Consider the following 12,320-nt stretch of genomic DNA (forward strand, 5'->3'; position numbering starts at 1 on the left):
TAAAAATTAATCAATAAGTCCCATGCACCCCAAAACAGTACCAATAAAAACTACGTCTCGTCCCGCAGAAATCAAGCCCAAAAAATCACTACATTGATGGAAAAATAAAAAAGTTACGGCTCTTGGAAAGCGACGATGCAAAAACAAATAATTTTAGTTCAAAAGTGTTTTTATTGTGCAAAAGTCGTAAAACATAAAAAACTTCTACATATGTGGTATCGCCGTAATCGTACCGACCCATAGAATAAACGTAACATGTTATTTACGTCGCACAGTGACCGGCGTCAATTTAAAAACGCATAGAACAATGGCGGAATTTCAGGTTTTTTTTATAATCCCCCCAAAATAAGTTAATAAAAGTTAATAAAAAAATTATATGTACCCAAAAATGGTGCTATTAAAAAGTACAACTAATCCCGCAAAAAACAAGTTCTCATACAGCTATGTAGACGAAAAAATAAAAAAGTTATAGCTCTTTGAATGCGACTATAGAAAAACGAATAAAATAGCTTGGTCATTAGGGCCTAAAATGGGCTGGTCACTAAGGGGTTAAAATCATGGTGATCTCTGAAAAGTTTGTTTACAAACAAACTTTTCCCACTTTTCTTCTCCTCTCATCCTTCTTCACTCTGTCAAAGCGTTTCAGAGAGGAGACTGATCGAGAGAAGACAGAGGGCAAGTAAATAAAAACATTATATACAAGTGTGTGTGTGCGTGCGCGCGCGCTTGTATGTATGTATGTATATATATATATATATACACACACACGCACACACACACACGCACACACATATATACATTTACAAAGTATATAGAAAGTATATACTTTGTATTCCCTGTGCCCCTTAGTGTTAGAATAGGCAGGCAGGAATAGTAGGTTAGTTAGCGTGATCATGAATTGTTAGTTAATTAAGTCATACATTAACTATTTCGTGTAATTTAATAAATTACACAAAATCTGGCACTTTTTTTGATCAATTGTTTTGTTGTAATATAAAATATGTGTTGCGTATGTAGTAAAAGTATATATTTTTTGAAAGTGTGATTTGTTGCGAAAAAAACTCCCTAAAAAATGGTTAAGTTATCCAAAGTAGTTCAGAAGTTATGACCGTTTAAAAGAATGTATGCCAAAACTTTACATTTAGGCCTGGTCATTGAGGCATCGATGACCCCTGCTCCTGAAAGGGTTAAGCAACTTTTAAATTGACTTTGATTAAAAAATTGTTAAACATTCTCCCTGGATAACTGCCTTGTTACACCCATCCTTCCAATATAGCAAATATATCATCCACATCTATATACAGCAGGTTTACTGTCTCTGTTAATAAACTCTAACAATAGCAGCACCACATGTGTAATTAATATGCGGGTAACTCCAGATAAACGGTTAGACTTTGTGCTGCCACCTAGTAGCTACAGGAGGTACGGCAGAATTTTTGACATAGTTGTTATTTGGATGATTCCTTTCACTTTAATGAACAATTTCTATAAATCTGAACTATATCAGTGTCATTTATACTTGACTGTTTCATGAATTGTCTCTTACGCCTTTTTTCTGTGCTCACTTTGCAGAGTGGAAGGGTCATGAAGTGGCGATTTCTGAAGAGGACAAGAAAGTGTTTTGGTTTTTTTCACACATCATTTAACAAACTGTAGATGAAATGTAATTTTTAAAAATACTTTTTTTTTTTCATGCTTTTTTTAGTGCCAAATCTTCGTTAAACGTGCAATTGATAATTAAAGAATTATATTACAATATAAAGGTTTGAGTCTTATTTTACTTATATTGAAGGGGCATAGTAAGTAATGATGGAGGATATACCACATATTAGTGCATAAGTCAAAATAGCTTTTTTTATATTTAAAGTGTGCTATCATCTTTGGTAATCCTAAAATAATTTTTAAAGGGTATGTGCACATTTGTTATAAAGAAATTATTTTTAGACCCCTTTTAACTGTCTACTCCGAGAGGATGACGCTGCAATATTCTGTTGACTCATTTCTGAATTGCTGCTTTCATTTTGCCTGTTTTCTCTGGCATGCCTGCTTGTGGTGCTGCAAGTTCAGAGCTCAGTGGGAAGCATGCTCTCTCCTGTCCTCCCTTTTTTCAATTTTCCAGCCTATGTGCCTGTGTGTTCTTCCTCTCTCCTCTTTTCCTAGAATATAATAGTGGTACTTCTGCTTCAAAATAAACGCATATTGTATATTTTGAAAAGGAAGTTTCGTTACTAATCTCTTGCGCTAATACGTACTATCCCCATGTTGTGAAATAAGGACAAATCTCATGGTCTGATGACTGAAACTGTTAACCTTGTGTTCGGGTTGTCCTATGTATCCCTAAGTAAAAGAAATTGCATTGAACTTTTGGAGAGCGGGTTGGGAACCTACTCCAGCACCCCGAGCACACCAGAGTGCTTTGATTTTTCTTTTAAGTAGCTATAGAACTACAGTACTTTGTCATATTTCCAAAGCAGGATCGGCTTTGTAACGAAGAGGTGACCACTTTTTCACCAAATGCATTTTTGATGTGTAGATAGCATATGTCATAAATATTTGCTAATGGAGTCCTAGGTTGCAGTCGGACCCCCATCAATTGGACCAATTTATTGTACATCCTATTGATATATGTGTAGTCCGACATGTATCTAGTGGGAAATTCAATTTAAAATCTGTTGTGTTCCAAACGAGCCCCTAAAAAAAAAGTGTTTGTAACATTATTATAATTTTAGTGAATATCATAACTACTTTTGCACCTCACTGGAACTATTTGGGTATACTGACAATATAATTCAGAACATCCTGTTAATGTGCTTAAAGGGTATCTATGGTGAAAATGAGAATTAAGTATAGCAATAGTTTAGTAGGGAGTTTTTCATATTCCCTACAAAAAATATAATATAGGGCTACACAACCTGTTGAGTGAGTTTAGGGTGCAGCTTGAGGTGCCAATGCTGGACCTTCAAGCTCGTGTAGACATCAGCATGGGTATCATCTCGACACCAGAAGTACTGGTATCAGGTTTTCTTTAAGAAACCCAGATAATATAACGTTAAACAAAAAAGTAAATAATAATAATAATGTTTTTATTGATTTTTAACAATTTTTCAATTGGTTTGCATTAAAAAAAAAAAAAAAGTTTTTCGTTTTTGAGATACAGCTTCTATGTATCCTGTATACATGGACAATGTATCTTGCCGTCAAAGCCGAATCTGTCAGGTCAGCTGGACTGACGGCTTTGGTGAATGCTGGGATCCAGCTATTATCGATCACATCTAAGTTTGAGACTTACTGACCTGACTGACACAACTCCTTTGTATATAGGATACATAAATCTGTATCTCAAAAACGAAACCATTTGAATTTTTATTTTAAAAATGCAAAAGTTGTTTTAAAATCAATTAAAACATTGATTTATTTAAAAAAAAAAAATGCCTTCTAAAGTGTACATAACCGTTAAATGAAATCTAATCTCATGTGACAAACAGGATTTCTACAGTGATGATTTTCTCAACAAAGGTTAATGTTCGGAAGCAATGTGTTTATTTGATCATATAATCATCAGGAAGTTCTGCCACTTCTAAATAAAGCAGAACCAGGGCCAGTTCTATCTGCAGCATTCAGGTTTATAGGGACACCTTGCCAAGAAGAATAGACTGATCTCCGATAAGTGATTATTGTTGCAGATGAATTTGGGAAGGGACATAAGGTTCAGAAGATTTCCAGTAACTGAAGGTTTGTCATTCTAAAATTAGGATTCCTAATGGGGGAGTTTTGAGTTGTCCAGGATTAGAAAAACATGGCTGCATTCTTCCAAAAACAGTGCCAAATCTGTCCATGGGTTGCGTCTGGTATTGCAGCTCAGCTTCATTCAAGAGAATGGAAAGTGGGGCAGATGTGCAGGTGTTATGCTGTTTTGGAAGAAAGCAGCCTCTGTTTTCTAAACATGGACAACCTTCTCTGTAGAACTGGATTTACCTATAGGGACAGAGTGCTCCTGCTGCTGCGAAGAAGACTGCTCAGTGCCCGCCCCCAGCAGCAAAGATTAGCAGCAGCACCAAGGGGACCACAGGGAAGCAAAAAACTATGAGAGAGGTATATTTTATGCTAGAAACACTGCAAATTACTCTAAAACAGCTATTAACAGCATTTATGGACTTTTGGTACGAAAATAATTCATGGGATAACACCTTCCCGCCGCAGCCATTTTTCCTTTTTTCATATTCGTTTTACCTCCGCCACCTTTCAAAAGCCATCTTTTTCAACATTTTTCTATTGACAAAGCCATATGAGGACTTTATATTTGCGGGACCAGTTGTACTTTTTATTGGTACCATTTTGTGGTACATACAGTTAGGTCCAGAATTATTTGGACAGTGACACAATCTTCATGATTTGGGCTCTGCTGCCACCACATTGGATTTGAAATGAAACAACCGAGATGCAATTGAAGTCTAGACTTTCTGGTTTAATTCAAGGGGTTGAACAAAAATATCCTGTTAAACGTTTAGGAATCGCAACCATTTTTCTACACAGCCGCCTCATTTCAGGGGCTCAAAAGTAATTGGACAAATTAACATTACAATAAATAAAATGTTTTGTTTTTTTAATACTTTGTAGAGAATCCTTTGCAGGCAATGACAGCCTGAAGTCTGGAACCCGTGGACATCACCAGACGCTGGGTTTCCTCCTTTGTGATGCTTTGCCCGGCCTTTACTGCAGCGTCTTCAGTTGTTCCTTGTTTGCGGGTCTTTCTGCCTTCAGTTTTGTCTTAAGCAAGTTAAATGCAGCTCGATCGGGTTGAGATCTGGTGATTGACTTCGCCATTGCAGAATATTCCACTTCTTTGCCTTAAAAAACTCCTGGGTTGCTTTCGCAGCATGTTTTGGGTCATTGTCCATCTGTATTGTGAAGCGACGTCCAATCAACCTTGCTGCATTTGGTTGAATATGAGCAGAAAGTAAATCCCTGACCACTTCAGAATTCATCCGGCTGCTTCTGTCTTCAGTCACATCATCAATAAACACTAGTGACCCAGTGCCTTTGGCAGCCATGCATGCCCATGCCATCACACTGCCTCCACCATGCCATCACACTGCCCCCACCACACTGCCTCCACCATGCCATCACACTGCCCCCACCATGCCATCACACTGCCTCCACCGTGTTTTACAGAGGATGTGCTGTGCTTTGGATCATGAGCCGTTCCAAGCGTTCTCTATACATCCTTCCTCCCATCATTCTGGTACAGGTTGATCTTCGTTTCATGCTGTTCCAGAACTGGGCGTCTGTTTGGGAAAGTCTAATCTGGCCTTTCTATTTTTGAGGCTGATTAATGGTTTGCACTTTGTGGTGATCCCTCTGTATTTGCTCTCATGAAGTCTTCTCTTTATGGTAGACTTAGATACGGATGCACCTACTTCCAGGAGAGTGTTCTTCTTTTGGGTAGATGTTGTGAAGGGGTTTTTCTTCACCATGGAAAGGATTCTGCGATCATCCACCACTGTTGTCTTCCGTGGACGTCCAAGCCTTTTGGAGTTCAGGAGATCACCAGTGCACATTTTTTTTTTACAAGAATGGACCAAACTGTTGATTTGGCCACTCCTAACATTTGTGCTCTCTCTGAAGGATCTCTTCATTTTTTTCAGCCCAGCGATGGTCTGTTTCACTTGCTTTGAGAGCTCCTTTGACCTCATGTTGTGGGTTCACAGCAACAGCTTCCAAATGCAAATGCCACACTTGGAATCAACTCCAGACCTTTTACCTGCTTAATTGATTATGGATTAACGAGGGAATAGCCCATGCAGCCCATTAAATAGCTTTTGAGATAATTGTCTAATTATCTTTGGTCCCTTGAAAAAGAGGCAGCTACATATTAAAGAGCTGTAATTCCTAAACCTTTGCTCAAATTAGGATGTGAATACCCTCAAATTAAAACTGAGAGTCTGCACTTTAAGCCCATATTGATTATATAACTGTATATTCAATATGTTTTGGTAAACAGCTAAAATGCCGAAACTTGTGACTGTCAAAATAATTCTGGACCTAACTGTATGACTATTTGAACACCTTTTTATTCTTTTCTTTTGGAGGAGGTAAGATGATCAAAATACTGAAATTCTGGCGTATGTTTTTTTTTTCACCCTGTGGTTTAAATGATATGATTGTGTAATAGCTTGGACTTTTATGGATGCGGCAATACCGATCATGTTTAGTTGTTTACATTACTCTGCGAGAAATATGGGAAAATATATTTACTTTTTACTTTTAACCCCTTAACGACATGTCCCGTTAAGGGGAAGTATGGAGCAGGCTCACGGGCTGAGCTTGCTCCATACACAGCGGGTGACAGCTGTGTTACACAGCCAACACCTCACTGCAATAGGTGGAATCAAAAATCACTTTGATTCCACCTGTTTAATACCTTAAATGCCGCGATCAATCGCGACCGCAGCATTTAAATTGTTAGTATCAGGGGGGCGCCCCCTCAAACACACCATCGTGCCCCCACGCGGTACGATCGGCCGTTTACGGTGGTTGTTATGGCAGCCTGGGGGCCTAATAAAAGTTAAAAGTTTAAAAAAAAAAAAACTTTTTCCCATTTTTCCCTAAAGCAATGTTAAAAAAAATAAAAGTTAACAACTGGTATCGCTGCGTCCGTAAAAGTCCAAACTATCACAACATAGCATTCTTTAACCCGCTCGGTGAACAACATAAAAAAATATAGAAAACATACAAATTGCTGTTTTTTGGTCACCTTAGCTGTCCAAAAAAAAGGAATAAAAAGTGATCAAAAAGTCGCATGTACCCCAAAATGGTATCGGTGAAAACTACAGCTCACCCTGCAAAATGTAAGCCGTCTTAAACGACACAAAACATTTTTTTTCTGTAGAAAAGTTTTTTGTTTTTTTTAAAAGTGGTAAAACATAAAACAAAACATATATATTTGGTATCGCCGTAATCGTATCAACCTGTAGAATAAGGTGAATATGTAGGTTTTACCGCCTGATGGACGCCTTAAAAACAAAACCTCCCAAAAAATTGTGTAATCGCTGTTTTTTGCCCATTTCACCCCACAAATAATTTTTTTCCCCGCTTGCCAGTACATTATATGGTACAATAAATGGTGTTATGAAAAACTACAACTTGTCCAGTACCAAACAAGCCTTAATACGGAACATGGGGAGAGAACCTCCAGCTCACCTGACACACTCCAGTGTGTCGTAGTTGGCGCCCGGATCCTCGTGTCGGCACACGGATAACAACAAGAGGAAGGAAGGGAGGTAGGATCCAGCGCTGAGTGGTATTAAAATGGAAAATTTTCCAAGTTTAATTAGTTAGATTAAAAGAAGAAAGTCCAGTAGTATTGGTCCTAGGCGTGTATGAAGTGGAGGGGTAATATCCTCTGGGTCTACGCGTTTCGGACGACTGCCGCGTCCTTAAACTTGGCTGTTTAAGGACGCGGCAGTCCCAGAGGATATTACCCCTCCACTTCATACACGCCTAGGACCAATACTACTGGACTTTCTTCTTTTAATCTAACTAATTAAACTTGGAAAATTTTCCATTTTAATACCACTCAGCGCTGGATCCTACCTCCCTTCCTAAGCCTTAATACGGCTATGTTGACAAAGAAATATAAAAGTTAGGACTTTTGGAAGGCGGAGAGGAAAAAAACGAAAATGAAAAACATTGTCCTGGTCTTTAAGGGGTTAATATTTTTCTCCCTATATTCCTAAAAACTTTAACGAAATATTTTTTTTTTTAGTCCCACTAGGGAAGTTGAACATGTTATTGTTAGATTGCTTGCACAAGTCACTGCGATAATTCTGTATTAAGTCCCGGCTCTACCATGTCAACCATCGGCACCCCGCAATTGCGCCACGGGGCGTCTAATGGGGTGACCGAGGGCCCCCTCTTTTTAACAGCTTAGATGCCGCACTCACTATCGTCCATGGCATCTAAATAGTTAAATGGGTTTGATCGACGTTATCTCTGATTCCGGCTGTTAGAGAGGGGGGGTCATCTGTATATGGAGCGGGCTCAGCCGTGAGACCATACTCCATATTCTCCCCTCTCCCGACTATGGCGTACATGTACATTGAATGTCAGGAAAGGGTTAAGGCTGAAATCACACATAGTAATTCATCCTAAAGTAGTCGTCTGAGATTAGGGAAGGGTCCACTCCTAACCATGGGCTGTGTCTGGTATTGCAGCTCTGCCCTGTTCACTTGAATGCTGCAATACCAGAAACAACAGGAGGCACGGCTTCTGGATGGAAAAAAACAACAAAAAACATTAAATGGCTGCAAGGTCTTTATTCGGGCAGAAGCTGTAATTTCTTACGATGCTAAGTAAGGTAATAACGGTTATTGCGGAAGTGAGCAGTCCTGGCACGGTTACCTGGCAGGCAGATAAAGTGCATTGATTTTTTTTACTCCAAGAAAACGTCCATAAATATATAATAAAGGCTTTACAGCGCAGCATCTACACATAACGGCATCGTCCCAACCCCTCTGACGTGAGAACCGGGCTGCACTGCCGGACGCTGACGTCTTGCATAAGAAATGATAGTTCATTGCCATGGTTCCTACACTATACAGTTACTGATTCTGTATGTTGGTCCTGTGCAATGTGCAGTTCTGTATGGTCTGGTGTCAACTCTCTTAATTTTAGCTCTTGTTCTTATCTGTTTCTTGAAAAGAGGACTGACAACCCCTATATCGGCTATGACCGCAACCAGAACTTGTCTCACCGCTTTCCCAGATTCCGAAATGACAAATCGGATTAACTATGCAATAATAAGATGGTCATTTAACGGCTTGTTTGTGGTTTGTATCCATAGAGACACATAGATCTGCATAGGAGCTGCAGAATCAAACGGTAGGAGGATTTGTCCAAGTATTGCAGCTTAGCCTTGTTCCTATTCTCTGTTCACAATGCCATCATAGTTTTCATTATAACAGAAACCATGACAGCGGTGCCAGATCCGTCACATGACTGGCGCCAGTGGCACCCAACAATCCTCATTGACTATATTGGGTTCCATTGGTGGTTCAGTCGTTTTGACGGGAAGAATAACCGCGCGTGCTGAGATCTTCTCTCTAGGACCAAAACATTACAGTAAATTGCAAAGTGTCAGCACATGGTCAGTACTTTTCAATAGACTTCATTTTTAAGTCAGGGAGATCTCCTCGCTTGGTGAAATATCCAGCATACAGATGTAGCCAAATTGATCTTGACTCCGATAACTTGCTGCAGGGTGATATCACACAACAAAAGTCATTGAAAAAGTCATGTTTCTTGCCACGGTGTATTTAACGCGTTGTCAAGATAAAGATGGCTACATCTGTATACTCCTGTTAAGCTTTAAGTGGCAATGGATAATATCTCCTAAGTATAAAGCATCCTATGACCGTTTCCCAAGGTGAAGAGGCCATTTAGAATTATACATTTATAAGTATCCGGGACGCATATGGCTTTTCCCCTTTTAGGCGCACGTAACTAGAATTAGTATAGGAGAAAAAGCAGTCCGGTAGGTAACCAATAATATATCTATTCCTAGACACGGGGCTTGATGTATTAGAAAAAGGTTCTTAAGTTCTACTTATTAACTGATTGTTTAATGAGAAGTTAATGGTACAATATAACAATCTGCACGTGAATGTTTCGGAACGGCGGACCAAAGAGCTGCATTAAGCTCCTGATCAAATAAGCGCTGATGGAACAGTAACCCAATCCCCTTAATCCCTGTTCATTGCAACTGGAGACCGCCAGTGGGATGAAAGGTCCACTTATTACAGCCTGACATCCTATATCCTGCCTTGATGGGTGTTAGGCCTGTTCTTCTGCTTGCTTTATATTACAAACATTTTACATTGCTTTTACGTTGTTGCAGAGGGAATAGCAGGCAGATCTGTATTTATTGGTTATAAATAATTTAAAGGAGAACTCTGGTTCTTAATATAATTCCTATCCATCATGTGACATCTGGCTGTAGCATACATTGATGTGTAGAATTAACAATGCCAATAACCTGGACTGGGGGCCTATATGAACTGCTGGATCACAGCCAGAATGTGCGGTTAGGATAGACCAAAAGATTATAAAGCTGGACTATCATTTTTGGGTTTTCTATTTCGACCACTTAAGAAAATTTGTCAGGTAGATACAAGTTACTTTAAAAATGCAGCTTGTATTCCCGAAACTTGGGTGCACCTGCCGTGTGTGTGTGTGTGTGTGTGTGTGTTGTCCCGAATATATGAGAAGGAGTTGTCTTACGAGACAAGCCCTTCAAAGTATAACTACACCATTGCCACCTAAATCAACAATACTTCCAATATTAAAGAGTAATATTTCATTATGATTAAGTAAGGACTAGGCTGTGGAAGTAGTGTCTCCTCAGGCTTTGGGCCTATTTTTTTTTTAAAGTCATCATATCTAGGAATAGAACATATTCAGAAGCATTTTCTGTGTTCAGGAATTCTGGATATTTCTTTTGGATTTTATAAATATTTATAAAGGCAAAGCTTTCCATTCTGAGCTTCAGGAACACGTTTTTAAGTTCTTAAAGGCTATGTAAACCTTTGAATGGAATTTTTTTTTCCTTTTTAAGAAAAAGGTCAATCCATGTGATTAGAAGGTTGCACCAAATAGTTTTTATTAAAAAGGATTTTGACTTTTTTGAGATACAGCTGCTCTGTATTCTGTATACAGAGTAGCTGTATCTTTTGCTATGACCTGAATCCATCAGTCCCGCGGACCTGACCGGTTCAGTGTCAGTGGGTCCTGCATGTCTCGGACACGCTGGATCCACCTGTAATCTATCACATCTAAGTTATGAACTTGGATGTGATGGATAACAGGTGGATCTTACGGGTCAGAGACACGCAGGACCCGCTGTCACTGAACCTGTCAGTCCCGAGGACTGACGGATTCAGGTCATAGCGAAAGATACAGCTGCTCTGTATACAGAATACAAAGCAGCTGTATCTCAAAAAGTAAAAATCACTTTTAATAAAACCTATTTAGAAATTTGCACCAATCACACTGACTGACCTTTTTATTTTTTTTAAAAATTACATTTAAAGGTTTACATAGCCTTTAAGATTCAGAGCTCAAGTTAGGCAGATTTCATGCGATTGGGGTTTTTGGAAGTATAAATATAAAGAGATTATCTTAATCCTATTAAAAAATTATTTAGTGGTCATGTTTTATGCGTTGCATTTGGTATGTGGTGTTTAATCCGGTTACGTCTTGAAGTTCATTCCGTTGGAATGTAAAGCGCTAAAGTTTTCATAATTGTTCTTGTTTTTCTATGTAGTTGTCCTAAGCCAGGTCAACGAGGATAAAGCTCATTATGGAGCAAGGCAGAGCTTAGCGTTGTGCTGTTTGTATCCAGTACGGTTTCATGTTGTTTTTATTGTTCCATAATCCACATAATAGCATTTAGATATCAAGTGGCCGACTGATAGCGAGGGATAAAGCTAGAAATAGAATGAAATCATTAAACTGGTAACACATGGCGATGCTGAAACCATTTTCCTTCCTCAAACTTTAAGGTGGAAATTGCAAGTTATGTGGTTTTATATATTTGCAGATAGATACCATTGTAAAGCGGATACACACACTAGGCCTTATTTATCAAAACTCTCTAATAGAAAAGCTGGCCTCATTGAACATAGCAACCAATCACAACGCAGCTTGCATATTTCCAGAGCAGCTTATGAAATGAGAGCGGAGATCTGATTGGTTGCTGTAGGCAACAAGGCCAGTTTTTCTGAGAGTGTCTTGATAAATAAGGTCGACATGTTCTGGGCGAGTCCAGGAAGGGCCAAAATAACTCAGGCCGATATTAACAGATGTGCAGGACAAGTTATCTCATTTAACTCCTATTCAAGCATTGATTTTTCTGTTACGACAGGATGATTTTTCATTTCTTTTATACAGTGATATACTGAGGTATGGACATTTCCTGGAATACTGTACAATACAAATTCTCTCCTATGTATAAACAAGAGTTATACATTGTGTGTTGTGAGAGCTAAGGAGAGGAAAACCACATTTGTATCTACACGCCACCTAGTGTTAGAAGAGTAGGACTGCATGCAAAAAGAAAATGTTCTACTCATGGTGTGTTCTCACAGGCAGGATACGCTGCAGATTTTCTGCCAAACCTCAGTTAATTCAGTCACAGAAATCTGCAGCAAAGTGTGTTTTTGCTTCATCTAATGTTGTGAAAATGCATTGAATATAGCAAACTTTATGTGCACCTGCAGATTTCCAATGGTTTTTACGACGTAAACGCCGCACAAAACTCAACT

At 38.9% G+C, this 12,320-nt stretch overlaps 1 protein-coding gene across 3 annotated transcripts in view; it reads left to right on the forward strand.

The window, feature by feature from the left end:
* The window catches only part of RNF130 (ring finger protein 130), a 211,872-nt gene that overhangs the window by 194,662 nt on the left and 4,890 nt on the right, over positions 1-12,320 (forward strand). For 2 of the 3 annotated variants that reach the window (XM_075856193.1, XM_075856195.1), the window contains one exon: positions 1,573-1,762. The exons of the other annotated variant lie outside the window; for it this stretch is intronic. In XM_075856193.1, the coding sequence (XP_075712308.1) occupies positions 1,573-1,588 (16 nt within the window). In that variant the 3' untranslated portion in view covers positions 1,589-1,762. Of the gene's footprint in view, positions 1-1,572; positions 1,763-12,320 lie in introns of those variants that run through there. 3 annotated transcript variants of the gene reach the window in all.

This window comes from Rhinoderma darwinii, chromosome 3 (assembly GCF_050947455.1).
Source record: "Rhinoderma darwinii isolate aRhiDar2 chromosome 3, aRhiDar2.hap1, whole genome shotgun sequence".
Lineage (NCBI taxonomy): Eukaryota > Metazoa > Chordata > Amphibia > Anura > Rhinodermatidae > Rhinoderma > Rhinoderma darwinii.